Source organism: Nothobranchius furzeri, chromosome 17 (genome assembly GCF_043380555.1).
Source record: "Nothobranchius furzeri strain GRZ-AD chromosome 17, NfurGRZ-RIMD1, whole genome shotgun sequence".
Taxonomy (NCBI): domain Eukaryota; kingdom Metazoa; phylum Chordata; class Actinopteri; order Cyprinodontiformes; family Nothobranchiidae; genus Nothobranchius; species Nothobranchius furzeri.
This window is the reverse complement of record NC_091757.1, coordinates 46,519,757-46,538,325: the sequence shown is the minus strand read 5'-3', so window position 1 is coordinate 46,538,325 and position 18,569 is coordinate 46,519,757. Positions and strand designations below refer to the sequence as shown.

At 38.3% G+C, this 18,569-nt stretch overlaps 2 protein-coding genes across 3 annotated transcripts; both read left to right on the top strand.

Moving 5' to 3' along the window:
* The first annotated feature begins 1,503 nt into the window (after nucleotides 1-1,503).
* Nucleotides 1,504-8,731, top strand: mob1a (MOB kinase activator 1A). The gene is made up of 6 exons (XM_015973087.3): nucleotides 1,504-1,664; nucleotides 2,989-3,155; nucleotides 5,519-5,612; nucleotides 6,975-7,108; nucleotides 7,716-7,879; nucleotides 7,963-8,731. Exons 1-6 carry the CDS (start codon nucleotides 1,651-1,653, stop codon nucleotides 8,038-8,040), a joined length of 651 nt encoding a protein of 216 aa, XP_015828573.1. The 5' UTR covers nucleotides 1,504-1,650; the 3' UTR covers nucleotides 8,041-8,731.
* A 4,899-nt stretch (nucleotides 8,732-13,630) lies between these two features.
* On the top strand, nucleotides 13,631-18,485 carry trafd1 (TRAF-type zinc finger domain containing 1). Of its 2 annotated transcripts, XM_054731740.2 has the most exons (13): nucleotides 13,631-13,780; nucleotides 14,283-14,338; nucleotides 14,429-14,564; nucleotides 15,428-15,481; nucleotides 15,636-16,071; nucleotides 16,153-16,443; nucleotides 16,515-16,579; nucleotides 16,686-16,946; nucleotides 17,196-17,334; nucleotides 17,475-17,676; nucleotides 17,776-17,833; nucleotides 17,925-17,974; nucleotides 18,340-18,485. In XM_054731740.2, exons 1-12 carry the CDS (start codon nucleotides 13,640-13,642, stop codon nucleotides 17,955-17,957), a joined length of 1,872 nt encoding a protein of 623 aa, XP_054587715.2. In that variant the 5' UTR covers nucleotides 13,631-13,639; the 3' UTR covers nucleotides 17,958-17,974; nucleotides 18,340-18,485. The 2 variants fall into 2 exon arrangements, with proteins under 2 accessions (XP_054587715.2, XP_015828534.3); XM_015973048.3 differs by lacking the exons at nucleotides 15,428-15,481; nucleotides 18,340-18,485 and having other exon boundaries at nucleotides 17,925-18,181.
* The last annotated feature ends 84 nt before the right edge of the window (nucleotides 18,486-18,569 follow it).

The following is an 18,569-nucleotide window of genomic DNA, read 5'->3' as shown; positions in this document are numbered from 1 at the left end:
CGAATCTGGTGTCTTCATCTGCAACCCAAAGGAAGATGAAGAAAATGAAAAGAAAAAGAACACTGCTGAGTATGACAAATTCTTCAAAATAAAACCACTTGACTTTACACAGAAATAGTGACTGCCTGCAAATCTAATTTCCAACCATATCAAAATTTGTCGGTAAATGAACGGTTAGTCGCCACTTGCCAACACAAACTATTTGTGTTGGCAGATTCATCAACGGGCTACACCTGGAATTTTTTTGTGTACACTGGCCAAGCTAATTCCTCCAAAGACCATGATTTGAGCTACTCCAATGTGATGGGTCTTCTGACTTTTTGATTTTTGGGCAGTGGCTACATCCTGTACTCTGACCATTTTTACACCAGCCCCACTCTTTTCACTGATTTGCCTGCAAAGAAGATTGGTTGTTGTGGAACTGTCAAGAAAGGTACAACCGGATTCCCTCAGAAGAGTGCCAACGATCGACCTGCAGAAAACGGCTGAGCGGGGGAACATCTGATGGTTAAGAAGAGACAAACTTCTGTTTGTCAAGTGGATGGACACAAAGGTAGTTAACATTTGCCCCACTGTCAATCAGGCTTTCAGTGGGCAGACAATAAAGAGACAAATAAAAAAGGGTGGTGTGTGGGAAAATGAATCCATCCCTGTTCCTAACTGCGTGGTTGATTACAACAAGAATGTAGGTGGGGTGGGTTTGTCGGATGCACTGATTTCTTCTTACAGATTGCAGTACAAAACAAGCAAATGGTACAAGGCTTTCTTCTATCACTTTGTTGATGTAACAGCAGCAAACAGTTACCTTCTCCACAAGGGGCTACACAAATTGAGACAGGACCACACTCATTCAAAGCTACTCACCCACAAAGCTTTCATGGAGCAGTTGGCCTAGGAGATACTGGAGTCTTCTAAGCCTTCAGTATTTCATTGAGGTTTGAAGCTACAGCTGCATTTTTCCAAAAGCCATGTTTTTTTTATATATTTTTTTATACATTTATGTTAGTTAATGCAATTAGTACTTTTGCTCACACTGAATGTTGCTGCATGTGGAGTCAATTAAATTTTATATTTTACGCTGGTTAAAATGGTGAATGGTCATTGTAGTCCATTCTTGTGATCATCAACATAAAATGCTTGAAAACAAGAGGCCCTGAGACTTAGTACTACAGACTTTACTCTGAACCTCCAAATTCCTTCTGTCTCTGTCAACTTGCAGACAATTTTGTATTCCCCAGTGAGTAAAATATGAGGATAAATAAACAACAGTATGACTTAACAAGCGTAAACTCAAAATAAGGAATGCAAATTTTCCTAAAAAGACTGTAAAACAAAACATGTCACTGTATTTTCATACTTTTGTATAAAACAATTTTAATAAAAATGAATTCCTCCTGCACAAAAAAAGTTTATGAGTGTCATACCTATTCTCTACCTGAGAGGGGCGCTAGACTACCCGATGAACTGCTGCAATTAGCCAACAGAGGAAGAGTCACTGTGTGGGTGCAGTTTCAGTTCAGCCAAAGTAGCCGTCAACGCTATTTAGGTGGCAGTGCTTATCCCCAAAATACGTTTCTAAAACAAAATTCCTGCCTTCTAAACTAGGACCAGGAGTTCCAGCCGAGATTCCCCAACAGCGTCTTCGTCAAGATGAGCTTCTTGTTGTGAGTAAAGTGTGAAAAAGTGCTTCCTGACTTTCAGTCGGAGAGCTTGTGGTTAATGTTAGCTGCGCTTCTTCGTACTTCGCCGACAGAAGGGAAGTTCAACCGAGACACTAACAAAAAACAGACAGCTAATCGAATGTCAAAACTACGGGGTCAAATGTAAATCGTTTCCCCTTATATGTAATATCATTTGTCGACGTTTTTCGATTTTCACCTACGTTTATTTATAACCACTTTTTGGCAGAAATAACTTGGAGAAAAAATAGTTACGCTAACTTGATTAGCATAATAATTTACGCTAACATTAAGTTAAAACTGGTGCTCAGCTATAGTGTCTTAATCTTTTGGAGATCTCCAAATGCTGAAGAAGTTAATCTCTGTCTTGTGTTTACAGTCACGCCGTTAGACACGGTCACATTTCCTGTCACTTGCAACAACGAGGTTACCACATATTACAGACATGCTTTAGTTCCTCTGAAAACCAAAAGTCACAGTTTTATGTTAGTTTAACGAATGTGTGAAAGCAGCTAGCTAATTGCACGTTTGATTTAAATATGATCTGCCACACCAAATCAAGTAGAACAAATTAACCAAATGAAGCAAAAATGCTGTAAAAAGGCAAAACACAGACGAAACCTAGAAAATAGATGTTTTTTTTAGTTGACTCAGTCCATCAGTTTTGCATCGTTTCTATTTTAGAGTGTTAACATGCGATTGAAGGTTCATTATAATCTGTTGACAGCTTTGATAATTGGATTGAAAAATTTCTCTTTAAAACAATTGAATGACGCATATACATTAATAAGTGCCGTAACGATACATTTATTAACTATCAAGTCGTATTATTCATCAAGACAAATACGCAGGCAGGAAAAGGCTGAGACTTTTTTCTTCTAATAAACTATATAAATGAGTGTCTAATTGTGCTGTAGACACATGCAGTCAATAATTTGGCACTTTAGTGCACCTTAGTTAAAATATCCTTCCAAAACGGTCAGTGTTGCACAATCGTCAGGTAAAAAATGTACACTGCATTTGAATTTAAATCTGCCATCACTATTGGCTAAGAGGTATTCTATGATGTAAGCTGGTACATTACGATGTCACAATGTTGTTGTTGGCACCTGTGTTAGTGTATTTGTTAGTGGCTCCATCCTCTCAGTCTGCTAGGTAACGGCATTTGTTGCATTTTTCAAACAGGAAGTGGGAGTGGAGTAAGACGTGTAGGGGGTGACTTGCCCTTTAAGCAGCTTTCCATAGAGCATAACACAGTCTTCCGTTGTTTACATTTATTTATTTACTTATCTTTGTGTTCTCTCTTCAGTGGCAGTCGCTCATCTAAGACCTTCAAGCCGAAGAAAAATATCCCAGAGGGCTCCCACCAGTATGAGCTACTGAAACATGCTGAAGCAACGCTGGGCAGTGGGAACCTGAGACAGGCTGTCATGCTCCCAGAGGGCGAGGATCTCAATGAATGGATTGCTGTCAACAGTGAGTGAACAAATACAAAAAGCCCTATGCACTTATTATGCAAACAAGCATTTAAAACTGTCTAGAGGCCAATGTTAAGACGAATCTTTGATGATCTTTGTAAAAATGGCTTAGTGTTTGCAACACTTTGTGGTGTATGAAGAGTACAAAGTACATACAAACTAGGGTTGTCATGGTGTGAAAATTTAACCTCACGGTTATTGTGACCAAAATTATCACGGTTTTCGGTATTATCGCGGTATTTTTTTTAAACGTGTTACATTTTCTAAATAAATCCTGTCTATCAGGAAAATATTGTCCTCACTTTGTGTCTCACTTTTGCCTAAAATGTGTTATTTTGTAATTATGTTGTTTAGTTGTTTACATTTTTCCCCTTTAGTCTTTAAAATACCAATATTTGCCCATAACTTCTTATTTTTGTCTGTTTGATGTCATCATTTTAAAAATATTAGATCAGGTGATGCTCAGTACTCAAGTAGCCTTCTAATCAGATACTTTTTTACCCTTACTTGAGTAATAAACCCTATATCAGGAAAATATTGTCCTCAGTTTGTGTCCTTCCAGTAAGCTTTGCAGATTTGGGAAAATGTCATCAGGCAGTAATCATTGTTAAATTTATAATTATTCTCGGAGAGAGACCAACTCTTATCTGCCCCTGGGAGCCCCGTAATGCATAGCGTCATTTCAACATGGGGGTGTCCGCGACACGGTTTATATGCAGGTAGCGGCGCTGCGGCTGCTTTATATAGCGACTCGTTGCATTCTCCCTCAACCCAAATCCTCGGATCACACATTTTAGCTAAAGCGCTAATGTTAGCTTGCCTTGCGTTGACTGTAGAGTTGTGGGTGATGGTCACGCAGATGTGTCATGAGATTTGAAGCGTTGCTGCCTTTCACAGACACTTTTTCTGCACGTGCTGCAAACAGGATAGCTGTCTTCTATCAGCTGTCCCTCGGCATTCTTCAAATATCCAAAAAATGCCCGTACTTCCGACTTTGTCTTCTTTGAGGGATAATAAATGTCCTGAGCGCTGCTGTCTCCTTCTTTGGCTATTATTTCAGCTTTAGCTTCAAGAAAGTTTTGGTCGTAAACAACAAAGCGCGCACGTGTCGCCGGCAACTTCTGCAGATGATACGGTGGCTGGTAAGGGTCACCGCACCTACACCGCAGCCACGAAAATCCACCGAGATAATTTTTTTTTAAAACAAGACGGTTATTATTATTTTCAACTTTTTTACCGAGGTTTACCGCTACACCGGTTACCGTGACAACCCTAATACAAACACACCGTAAGTAATCTTAACACAAAAACCAAATATTTCCAGGAGTAGGTTGTAATAGGTGCAGGAATAAAACTCAAGAACAAACCTAAAAGTGGATCTACAGGAGTTCTGATTTACTACCAAGTATGTAATCCCAGTTCTCAAAATCATAAGATAATTAATGTCTTTTCCCTACTTGGAGACACTTGAACACACACATCTACTAGGGCTGCTTATGAATACATGCCAGAATAGCTCTAATGAGCCACATCAAGTGGCTAAAGTAACAGACATTAGATTTTTTTACCTTTATGAAAGTTAATATTTTGATTACCAGCTGTGGATTTTATTCATCAGCAACATTTTAAATACTGACCTGGCCAAGAAACACAGTTGTTGAGATTCTGATGCTACACAAGATCAATTCATGAGATTTGAAAGTGTCTGGCTGGCTTTGGTTAAAGGTCACAAAGGTTTTTCTAAAAAGAAAAACAAAAGAGCTATTTTAAACATTTTTATATTTGGTTATCTCCAAAAATTGTAAAAGCAGAAATGAAACCCAAACAGATGGAGAAAAGAATAAATTGTGCACACAAGTACAAACCTTTCAGATGTGATGTTCATATATTCAGCTTGTTGGTGTTATGTTTTCTACAATCATCTTTTTACTCCGTAACTTCCAGCTTGAATAATCACACAGATATCTGAATTAAAAGGCACATGTAGGTTTTGCAGAACTCCCAAACTCCAATAATTTCCCAGGTTTATTTTATTTTTTATGTTTTTTATTCTTTCTACTGTGCATGCAGAGTCTACACATTACTCATTTATCACAGTCTCCAATTTTAGTTTTATTAGCCTAACCTCTCATGTGGTTGAAAACAAGAACTTTTTAGATTTTATTTTTTTATTTGTATGAAGTTGCAACAAAGTTTTGTTCCAAGTCTGAGCTGAACATAACAATGCAAGTCCTGTCATGTGACAGTTGATCTTGTGCGCATTGAAGCAGTGGTAATGAAAGAATGCTGCAACTTTATCTGGGGATAACATTTGATCTTTAGAATGGCTTCAATAAAATGTGAGTTTGTCTTTTCATTCAGCGGTGGATTTCTTCAACCAAATCAACATGCTGTATGGCACCATCACCGAGTTCTGCACTGAGACCAGCTGCTCTGTGATGTCAGCAGGACCAAGGTAGACTGTTTTATTTTTACCTGTACAACCTTTTTTTCTATTAGCTCCACATCTGATTTTGTGTTGCTAAGACATTTAATTTTGGTATCATTGAGCTTTGAGTTGTTCCTGTTTTTGTACACCTGAATTAGGATTATTCATTAAAAAACAAAAAAACAAATCAATTTATTCTTAATTTTATGTATCAAAATGTTTCATCTGAAGGCTGAGAGGTGGAGTAAGGTCCTGTTCTGTTAGACTAAATGCTATATCACATGCTAAATCTTGATCAACTATTATGACACGAGAGTTGATAAAATGGTAATATAGTTAGTTAGTGTACATATATATGTGTGTGTATATATGTGTGTGTGTGTGTGTGTGTGTGTGTATATATATATATATATATATATATATATACACACACACACACACACACACACACACACACACACACACACACACACACACACACACACACACACACACACACACATATGGGCTTTTGTTGCTTTACTGAGTGAATAAATAGGCCTTAATGTCAGCTGCAGTATGTTAAAGTGAGCTGAACAGCAAACAGGATGTTCTAATTTCCGTCTGGGATTAATAAAGTATTTTTAATTGAATTGAACTGAAAGGATTGGAGATGTGATAAAATGTTCCTTAGTGTGTTTCTGGTAGCTTGCAGCATTCAGAGATAGTTAAATTGAGGTATTTAGACTTTAAAATGTGATTATTTTACTGTCAGTGTGTTTTAGGGGCACACTGGCATTTTAGAGGGTTGAACAGATTTAGAACGATTCCTAAATAAAGTGTAGTCCAGCTGACTTCATGATGAATTTAGCAAATGAAGGTTATGATGCTTCTGTAAGGAAGAGGAATACCAGCTGAGACTAAAAAGGCTTGTACTACTTCACTCTTAACCAAAAGTGTCACAAAAACTGAATTAAAGCCTCGTGAACTTTTATCTGCCAATGTGACATTTTCCATTTTCTTTAGTCACTATGTTGTAATTTAATTTTTTATTTTTTTGAGAGATTATTGGATTTTAGGAGCTGGATAACTTTTGCATCAAGCAGAGCGACTGTTTTCATTTAAAATGGTTGAGGAGGTGACGGTCAAACAACTTGCCACGTTTTGCCTGAGTGTCACATGGAGAAAACAGGAAATAAACTTTGCATGTGATCTCTCGGTTGAAGCTGCTTAGTTAGAATCTAGATTTGGTACTTCCTTTATCCTCTCTTCTTCCAAGACAGCTGAGGCTCTAATCAAGAGGAAGACACGTGGGTTTATTTCCTGTTGACTTAGCCCCCGCCAAGAATACGACTGATATATCTGCCACCAACTTATTTTTTTTTCACTTATTCATGTATTTTCTTCTAGGTATGAGTATCACTGGGCTGATGGCACTAATATTAAAAAGCCCATCAAATGTTCAGCGCCTAAGTACATCGACTATTTGATGACCTGGGTGCAGGATCAGCTGGATGATGAGACCCTTTTCCCCTCCAAGATCGGTAAGTCAATCAGAATTTACAGAAATTAGGAGGGAAAAGGTGAGTTGAGAAATACTCACATGTAACCTTAAAGAACTTACCTGTTCAGCAAATCTAACTCCTTCTTCCACCGCATGTGAAAACGTCATGAAACGGCTGTGAAACGCACTACACTTTAATTAGCCGCTGTTATAGTGGACATATTCCTTTCCACTGGCAAGTGTAATGTTTTGGTCGGGTCCCAGAAGCGAAGGGGTGCTATCTTAACATTTCAAATCTATTTTTTACACTTTACGCTTCCAAAACACGTCAAACTCTGCAGTTTAGATCTGGCCAGACAGGAAGTCAAACACGAAATCAGTGTAAAATTTCCACAAACGTTAAAAATAAAAGTCTTTTGGAGGACGTCATTTCCTGTGAAACTTGTGTAACCGATGTAAACAGAATTGCTCCTGGTTGAAAGGGAGTTCGCAGGTAAAATGTCGCTATTTCTTTACAAGCTGCTTGTGTGGTCGGTGGAAAGGATGGCTAAATCTCAGCCTTGTGGATTTGATGTTAAAGGATTATGTAAAAAGCCCAAGTTCTGCACCTGATGACGAGTATTTTTCCACCACCTTCTGTTCCACAGGGGTTCCTTTCCCTAAGAACTTCATGTCTGTGGCCAAAACCATCCTGAAGCGTCTGTTCAGGGTTTACGCTCACATCTACCACCAACATTTTGACTCGGTGATGCAGCTGCAGGAGGAGGCTCACCTCAACACCTCCTTCAAGCACTTCATTTTCTTTGTCCAGGTGAGATCGTCACACTAGCGCGAGAGGTCAAAAGCATCTACAGAAGTAATGTCCTGATGCATATTGTCATCTCCCCCCCGCAGGAGTTCAACCTCATTGACCGGCGAGAGCTTGCTCCCCTGCAGGATTTGATCGAGAAGCTTGGATCCAAGGACAGATAGACATTTCATTACACACACACACCTTTCTTTTTTTTTTTTTTTTTTTTTTTAGAAAACCAGGTCTTCCTCTCTTTTGTCTTCTGGCCTCTTCTACCTCTGTGATTTCTAGCCTCAGCTCTTAAAACTCTGTGCCTTCTTTACATTTCTTGAATATTTGTACTTCTTTTATTCTTTTTTTTTGTTTATTTTTGATGCAATTTTTGAACTTTTTTTTTAGCTTCTTTATGTAGAACAGTGTAGTAAAGAAGAAATATTTTTCACAGGACTGTGGTTAATGACTCTTAGAGCAAAATACAGATTTTTATATTGGACCAAGGACATTTGGAAGTGAAAAAAACAGTTTATCTTCTTTCAGAGGATGCTGTACAGTGTTTAGTTTGTCTAAACACGTGTAGCTTTATTTTTTTGGTTAGAATAATAGCGACTGACCAAATATCCCAATGTTTGTTGTTTTTCCTTTTTTTACTGTTTTATTTGTTTACGGTATAGAGTGAGGACTGCAAACAAGAGTCATATGAAATAGTTGTTAAGTGGACTTTTGTGCTTGTAACAACTTAATAGATGAAGGTGGGAGCAAAAATGCACTTGTACACAGTACGTAAAGCTCACTGTCACATAAAGTAGCATTTTCCCTGTTGACACCAGCAGCCACATTAAACACGGCATCCATGCATAGCATGTTCATGCTTCAGTTTTGTTGAGCAATAACATTGTTTGCACATTTTCATAGGGTTAAATGTAAGAAACATTAATCTTCATAGCTGTGTACCGTTTGGTTATGGAGAGTCTTTAAATCCTGTTAGCCTTTAAATTGAAAATTCATAATGAAAGTAATTATGACAATAGAGTAAATGTGTTTATTCTGATGTTTCAGTTTATGTCTGCGTTGTGGCTCGATTGTAGAACCTTTAGCCATTTTTTTCTTGAATTTTTTTTCCTCCTGAAGAATGCAGCTGATATTTCTCCAGAATGCCTAGTTTTCCAAAGTTTAATTAAGGAAGTTGGGTTGTTACTCTCTTGACTTCAAACTGAAACTCATCAGACAATCATGTAACCAAATATAATCCAATGAAATAACTCAAATTCATCAATAAGTTCCAAATAATCAAGAGCGGCATATGCTTTTTATATTTTACATCACTGTAAAAACACAGTTGGAATACCGACCCATAGCTGAAAGCTCTCAAAATGTAATAAATACTTAACTCACCTTGATTATAGGTTAAGTTGTTGCTTTGCAAAAAGAAATCCAACATTCTTCTCGTTAATAGACATAGTCACTCAGTACTTTTCAGTTTACATTCAGCCTTTTGTATGTATTGCTTCTGTACACAATGTTATTTTTGAGGTTTTGGTTACATGTTCTATCACAATGGAAAATTAGCTCCATCATTTTAGTCACTGAAGAAACAAGGACTCTGAAATGAATGATTTTTTTTAAACATTGGCCTGATTATTGTGTGGTTAATTAGACAAAGGAGCTAAGAAAGATACACGAACCACGTCCAAACATTTGCTGTAAATAAGATCAGTGTTTTATCTGAACAAAATTGTGCCTTGCAATTACATATTTAATGAAAGTATTGATGGGTAAAAAAAAATAAACACAAAGGACTATTTCTGTGTTTTGTGTCATTCATTTTGCTGCAGTTAATATTTGGTAAAGTGTGGGTTAGTTTAACTGGACAGTTTTCAACAGATTTGATTTCATGGATTTCACAAAGCTGAATGACATCCGGGCCCTACCAATCATCCAAGCACCGAAGCAACATAGTGGCACAATAAGGAATTCATATATATATATATATATATATATATATATATATATATATATATATATATATATAGTTTGTTCTAAAGACCCATAAGTCTGATTATTGTTAGCATAAAGTAAAAACAATTCACTGCGTCCTGACCGCAGCAGCTTGGGAGAAGCAATATAAAGAAGAAAGGAAACAATCTTTTATATAACGCCCCTCAAGATATAAGTCACGAGGCACTTCACAAAAACAAACAACAAAAAAAAGCATGAAAAATATAAAAAAAAATTAAAAATATGTTTAAAATTAGAAAAAAATTGTGATTTAAATAATAATGTAAGGAAAGACAGAAAAAAGGAATAGGAAATGGGGAAATCAGCAGAGGTGGAAAGTAATGAATTACATTTACTCGCGTTATTGTAATTGAGTAGCTTTTGTATATTTATACTTTTAAGTCGTTTTTAAAATCTGTACTTTTACTTGAGTACATTTTAAAAAAAGAATTATAATTCGCTACATTTAAAATCATCTGTTGCTGAGTAAAAATAAATTGTAGGCTTAATGAATTAAAAATATTACGTGTAGCAGCGTCGGAACAGAAAGAGACACCTGCATGAGCGCTGCGTCTAAACGGTGGGGGGGGGGGGGGGGGTACACTTTTGATAATGAGGACAAACAGCCATTTTTACCGCAGTTTTGCTCAAAAACATCAGTTCAGTCCCTGTGATCCACTCGCTGTTTACCTCCTCTCTCCCTCCTCTCCTGTGGGTTGGAACCATCGACATTAATATATGGACAATGGGTTTCCATAGGCTCCAATAACAAGTTTTTGATCCCAAATGGGAGGTGGCCACCACCGCCATTTTGACCGTGTCACAGGTTCTGTCAAGCCCAGACAATTCCATAAAAGGGAAGAGAGGAGGAGCTGAGGGTGGGGCTGTAAGGCTGGGATCAACTGACGACACCCGGTCGAACTAGCTACAAGCTAACCTGAAGCTAACCCAAAGCTAATGCAGAGGTGGGAGCTAAGCTAACGGAGGTAGCAACCTAGCTACAACCGGAGTTAACTGTGCACAACACCAGAGCTTCTGAGTCAGAGATACGCCGGGCTGACCGCTGGGTAAAACCGGGTGGAACACAGAGGTCTCCGAGACCTCCACAAGCTGGCAGCCGCACAGCAGACAAGTGCCGCTGCGATCTGAGATGCGCAGAGCTGCCGCTGGGGAGAACTGGGTGGAAAGGTTTCCATCCCAGACCTCCACAAGCCGTCAGCACACAGAAGCCGCGATCAGACAGAGATGCGCCGAGCTACGGGGAGAAGTGGCGTATTTTGAAGGTTCTGGCTTGCCATAAGAACCAGCCGTCAGCCCGCCGCAGCACACAGAAGCCACGATCAGACAGCAATGCGCTGAGCTGCTGGGAGAACCAGCCGTCAGCCCGCCGCAGCACACAGAAGCCGCGATCAGACAGCGATGCGCTGAGCTGCTGGGAGAACCAGCCATCAGCCCGCACAGCTAACAGAAGCCGCGATCAGACAGAGATGGACCGGGCTGCGGGGAGAAACAGCCGGCATTCCGGGTGGAAAACATCGGTCTCCCGAGAGCTCCACAAGCCGATAGTCGGAACCCAGCTCCACCAACATATTATATTTCAACCCATTTTCTAAAGTGCAGCAATATGTTAAATGCACTGGGTTTTACCCTATTACATTTAAATTTCATGGTTAAACAGTACATGTTCAAATCTAAGCTCAGCTTGGCAGTGATCTAAAATACATAAATATAATTTTACTTACCGAAAAAAATGAAGTGGAGACTCCTTGGACGCGCTATTAGTGCAATTAATGCCACATCAAGTCATTTTGTCCAACAATTGCACAAAAAATTTCCAAACAAGAATACACAGACACAGAGACTCAAAATCCCGGAACAGTTTCCAAGCCAGGCCGAGGCTCTACTGAGGCCTTTCCACAGAATTTTAGGCTTTTAATACACTTAAACAGAAGAGTGAGAAAAAAAATTCACCCCCCTCAGAGTTGTCGTGAGTGTAAGCAAGATAATTTAAACAAAAAACATGTTTTGGTACCAGGCTGTAAACATGTATATTTCTGCTGTGAAATTGGCATTTTTAACATGGGAGTCAATGAGGATTTGCTCGCTTCTGACACCAGCCCCCAGCGGATGAGGGTGGAACTGCAATTTTTCTTACTTCCGGGTTGGACTTAATTTTAAAGCCGCATTGTGGGGGCTTGGGTTGGAACCAAGCCCCCACAATGCGGCTCTAAAATTAGTCTCAACCCGGAAGTACTCTTTCCACATTTGGAAATCAGTGGATCGCGGAATAAGTAGAAAGAGCAGAATAAGGAAAGGGTGGTGACGAAGGTCATGCAAAAGCCAGCTTGAACAAATGAGTTTTCAGCTGCTTTTTGAAGGAGACCACTGAGTCCACTGATCTCAGGCTCAGGGGGAGAGACTTCCAGAGTCTGGGGACCACAGCATCAAAAGATCTGTCATCTTTCGTTTTTAGCCTGGTGCGCTGCACAACCAGTAGGCTTTGATCACTGGACCTCAGGGACCTGCTGCGGTGTAAGGATATAGAGAGAAAGGAATGGTCTCCTAAAACTGAACCTTGTGGTACCCCACAGGAAAGGAACAGAGGATGACACAAGATCAACAAGGCTAAAGCAAAAAATAAACCATCTAAACCGCTCCACTACTCCAGACATTGATCATTTCAGTCCATTGTGTCAAAAGCTGCTTTAAGAGCTAGTAGTGCAAAACTCATAGAATCGCCAACATTTGTGTTTGTGTAAATATTAATTTGCCCCAAAAATATTTACATCATAACATTTGTGCAAAATCAATATTAGGTTTAGCTCCAAAACAATATTTAACTGGGATCTAAATATTAATTTTGGAAGATAAATATTTAATTAGAAGCTAAAAAATTAGTTTGTAAACTAAACATTTAGTTCCAAATTGAATATTTAGTTAGTAAATTAAATAATGATTTTACAAACTAAATATTTAGATCTGGCCTAAGTATTTAGTTTGTAAAACTAAATATTTTGCTTGCTAACTAAATGTTTTGTTAGAAACTTTTAACATTTATAAATGCATGAATAAAATGTTGAAAATTTAATTTTGAAATTTTACTCCCATTTTTTCCTTATGATAGGCTATGTAACCATAAATACTGCTGTTAAATTATGAATTTACAAGTGGCCCCCCATAAACTACATCATCTGGAGACCTTCAGCTGATGGTGGTTCAGTCACAGGCTCATTTAATCTTGAGAAAGTTTTTACAAGCTTTACTAAAAAAGATCACCAAAAGCAGTATGGTTTCAAATAAGACTCTGTGATGGGGAGAATGTAACTTGGAAATCTCAGAAAAATATTTTTTCTGGATTTCTAGGACTATGAAGCTGACACATTGTTCTTTAAAATGGGAAGTGGCAGCAGTAATTTGCTATTTGTTCCTAAAAAATTAAAGTATCATATACACTGTGTATAGATTACTACAGCATTTTTAAGCTGTAAAGTATATTTTAAAGCATTCTCGAATAATCATGACAAATTTTTAGAGGAACGAATATTTGGGGAGCATCGGTATCACCCGAAACATTTCATGGCGCACTGCTTTTACCCAACCAATCAAATTGGAGCGTGGACAAATTGTTTTTCCCTGAGTTAGGGTTTACAGGAAAATTTTATCTTAAACTCTTTAAAAATCATGGCTGAGTAATTTTTAGATACAACTTCACATTCAAATCAATTGTCTTTTAACCCATTAACATTATTTTACATTGTTGTTATAAAGTTTGGTTTGACTGTTCTGATGCCAATGCTGCACCCTGAAAGACAATACACTGGGTTTAGATTTTCTCTAGCGGAAAGACCGAGGAACGAACAGTTTTTCCACTCGAGTTCTCGTCAGGAAGTCTTCTGTCGTTTGTTAAAATTTACTACTTGGCCACTGGTAACCTCAAAATGACCGTATTTTGTGTTCTTGTGGGAAGAAGTCTCGAATCCTTCAGTTTCGCTAGCTTAGCGGCTTTGTTGCTGCTTTGTTAACTGTTGGATTTTAGCTAAAGACAATGAAGCTATTATAACTCTGAAGTCGTTAAAGTGTTTGTTGATCATCTAACAAAGAATCACCGCTTTATTATGGACCGTTTTCTATCTGCTAGCATTAGTTACATTCCTTTTAAATAATGATCGAGTAAAGCGAAAGCGCAGTTTCATTTGCTGAGTCAGACATCTGCATTGTACACTCACGGAGCATTTTTCCCATGAATTAAAACAAGCAGCTCATTAGCGCTCTGACACTAAATACAAACAGCTGAATTAACTGATTCAACGTTTCACATCTGATGCAGCATCAAATAATGTTTAATTACTATCTAATACTAAACGTAGCTTCTTTAAAACCAGTTTACCCTGAAAAGCTGGTTTGTGTGATTAATAATTCTGCTTTTTAGTTTACAGCCTTTAGGACAGTCATGGCAGATGAAAACACACTCTTTTGTGGTAATTGGTAAGTATGACTATATCTTATGATCATTAATGTATTTCATAGCCTATATGTATGTTTGTTTTAAATCAAATCTGTTGTTGTTTTGTTTAGTAAGAGAGACATTCCTGAGGCAAATTTTACCACCCATGAGATTCACTGTCGAAGAAACATCGCCCTCTGTGACGTGTGCCAGGAGCCGGTGCCTCACTCAGATCTTCTGGAGCACAAGATTCAAGAGCACACTCGGGTACATCTGAACAAAACATCTAAAACCTTCACGTTATAGAATATAATAATATCATAATGTTAATGATGTAACCAATTTACATTAATATCACAATATACATCGACATGTGACATGTTTGTATTTATTACTGAAGGTCTTAACCTTAAAAAAAAACAAGGATTTAACAAAAATGTTTTCTTTGTGTCTTTTTCTGAGAGTCACTAATAGTCCTGATAGGGTAGCCTTGTATACATTTACAGTATGGGGAATTTTATCTGAGATTTTTTTTACTTCCCAAGTAATTTTCTGCGTGAATTACCCATCAAGCCAACAGTAGCTTAATTTCCAATGAAAACCACTAATTAGAAAGCAACATCATACTGAAACTGTATGATTATTACTAGGGGGTAAGACCGATATATCGGGCCAATATTTACAGTTTTTTTTAATGTATTGGCATCGGCCGATATTTGTCCTAAGTAGAGCCGATTCAAAGTTAGGCGCATCCTCGGGCAGCTCGTGGTGTTGCAAAATTTAATTTAAATGTGTTTTTACGTTCACTAAAAACATCTGCATAATAAATGCTCTAAGTTAACTTTATTTTTAACACTGAGCAGTGCACAAAGTTAAGATTGAGCACTTAGTTAAATTCAGAGTTCATAAACCGGTTCAGCTTCAGAAGGTTTGTGCATCAACTGATGTTGTTAGGAACATTTTAGTATGAAAATAAGGTGGATATCTTCTGGATATCAGCCATGAAAATCGGCAGTACATATTGGCCATCGGCTGACCGTGTCCTACATATCGGCATTGGTTATAGAACAAACAATATTGGTCAACCTCTAGTTTGTTACTTCAAACATTTTTTTAATCTTTTGCTTCAGATTATGTGCAAGTGTGGATTGAAGATTGAGAAGAATTTTCTAGATGTACATCAGGTACAGTGAAGATTAATGTCCTACATACCATATTGCTACTCAGCCAAAGGGTTGTGGAAACTGTGGAAAATGTTATTTAACTGCAGGAAGAAGCTGTAAAACACTGGCTTCTTCTATTTAACCTTCATATTTCTATTGTCTGTCTGTTTTGCAGAGCTCTGAGTGTCTTCAGCGGCTCGTCCCATGCCAGTACTGCGAACTGGAGCTTGTTTTCGGTCAGTCCAAAGAGCACGAGGATTATTGTGGAGCGCGCACCGAGCCTTGCCCACAATGCAATTGCAACGTGATGCTACGAGAACAAACCGTGCACTCAGTCATATGTGGAAGCCTCACACCGCCCCAAGAGAGAAACAACAGCAAGACGAGTTGCAGTCAAGCAGAGCAACCACCTTCAGATGCGTGGCTTGAAACACACTCCATCCGAAATCTCCTGAGAACCCAAGACAGAGGTTTTAAAAATAATAACATCAGTGCAGCAGAACAGCAATGCTTTCCTCAACCATTTGAACCCCCAGGTTTCAACCCTTCAAGAGGATTTCTGCCCTCTGGAGACGGGAAGAATGCTTCTCAGAAAACATCATTTAGCCGCTGTGAGTGTGTTTTAATTCAAGAGTATCAGTCGGCATGTAAACTTGTATTTTCTGAAATGTTTGTGTGATTATATTTTTTAGTCTTGGAGCAGAGTGATTTTCTGAGTGGAAGCAGCAGAGCATGGCTACCAAACGCATGCACAGAGGACGAGGATTCATCAGGTCTCGACTACATGTTGGCTCTCAGCCTGCAGTGTGATGGAGACTCAGTGGCTGGAGGCGCTGAGGGGAACGTGTGGCGTGATCCCTGGGACCAAAAGATCGAGAAGTCCAACACATCTGTAAAATCTTCACTTTCTGAGTCCAACTACAACCATCCAGTCTTCAGTGGAGGGACAAACACGAGTGCTGTCCAGGCCAGCAGTCAGACAGGTAAAATAGTGTAGATCACAGCACATCACGTCACCCTGCTGTCGGTTTATCTGTTAAAACTGTTTTCCCAGACACCATGCTGCCTTGTGAGTTCTGTGGCAAGCTGTTTCCTGAAGATGACCTTATTTTGCACGAGGTTTGAGAATCCCTATTGAACACATTCTCATTCTGATATAAAAAATGAACATTTAGCATATTAAACACAGAATTCGGACTTTCTATTTGCATTTACTTTATTTCAGACTGGATGCAGTCCCGCCTCTGCCTTTGCTTCTTTTAGCAAGCAGCCGTCTTCTCCATCTAAGGAGGGCAGGATGAGCCAGAATACTTTAGGACCAATGCAGAACATTCCTAACACACTTGCGTCTAACATTCCCACCTTTCCTCAGTCCATCTCACCTGCCTCCTACAGCCCTCCAGCCAGTCCACTAGTGGGCGATGTGGTTATTCCATGTGAATTCTGTGGCGTGGCACTAGAGGAATCTGTGGTGTTTCATCATCAGGTGTGTGTGACCAGTCAGGCGGCTCGTGTTGTCAAATCAACTCTGATGTGTCTGTAAAAGTAAATTTGTTTTTACATCTGAAAAAAGTTTCTCCTTTAACTTAATTCTTGTTCATCTGGACAAGAGCAACACATAAAATAATAAAAACTAAACTCACCTGCATGCAAAATAATACAAGGATGACTAGAACCTGTGTGTGCATAATCAGTTTTGTATTATCTTCTTGTCTTTTACTCATTTGATATCTAGGATAAATGTGACATGCACCCTGATCTGGCTAAGCACCTGAATAACAGAGCACAGGCATCCATCAGAAGACCCGTGAGCCCCAGCAAAGACTCCTGTGGATGGAAATCTGCAGAGTTTCCGAGAAGAATAAAACACCAAGGTAAAACACTTTTAATGAGGTATTTATGAAAGAAGCAGATACACAAAACCCCTTAAAGGAAGCTATTGCACAAACTCTTCTCCAATGTTGTTATTTACACTCACACACACACAACCTTTTCTTTTCTTTTTTTCACACAGCTGACGTCTTGCATGACGATTTTGATATTTTTCGGGACACAGCGTCAGATCAAAGCCGACCAATGTGGCAGAGAGACGTTGGACTTCCAGATCCAATGAAGACGTCCAACTGTGACGATTCTATAAAACCCAGAGCTCAGCAGGGGGGAGCGCATTTCTTTCCCTATGACTCTGAGAGGCCTGGTTCTGCATCAGTAAAAGTGTAAAAACAAATAAAACGTGCCTTTTTTTGAATTTATTTATTTAGTTTATTGTAAATACCTTTGTTTATTCTATGATTTTATTTTTTATTGTCTATCAGACCTCACAGCCCAGAAAACAAAGAAGGGAGCAGTAGCAGAGGGAACCCATTAACTAAGGTATAATTATTTTTATTTTCAGAGTTACATTTTCTTTGCCTGTAAAAATATTTAGTTTTTAAAAGCATTTTTTCTGTTTTTGCTTCCCAAGAACCAGAATGATGAGCAGGAAAACGAGGAGTGAGAAAATGGATCTAAAGGGTAAAAAAATCTAAACCCACCTCTTCTGCTTCATATTTTTTGCACATTTTTATTAGAAGTATAACTAAGTGCCTGTGGGAACTTTAATATCTTACAGTTTATATTCTGATAAATTTTACTATTAATGTCTTAAGCAAGTTGATTTTATTCTACAGATTCTGCTTAGTTTCCAAATCCTGACATTTGTAATATTCAGTCTGACCTAACCAGTTTAATTTATGATATTTTGTTACCGTAAAGTCGTAGCTCATTGAAAACACTGAAAACATCAAAAACATGACTTTAATTGTGTGGATTTATTGAGTCTTATTCATATCATGATGCCAAGATCGTTGTTTTATTTTTGTTTCCACTCTTGATTGTAGGTTCCTTCAGGTTATCCCTTTGTCCTTCAAAGGTTTTTCATTTCTATTTAACACGAAGCACTTTTATTTTTATTTTAGTTTAAAAAGGGCTGGAGGAACAGATTTAAGGCAGTTGTGCTTCTTGGACCCCCCCCCCCCCAAAGTAATTGAAACTAACATTTCTCAGCATTTTTACAATTTGATTACTTTAACTATTAGTCTTTATTATTATTATTATTATTATTATTATT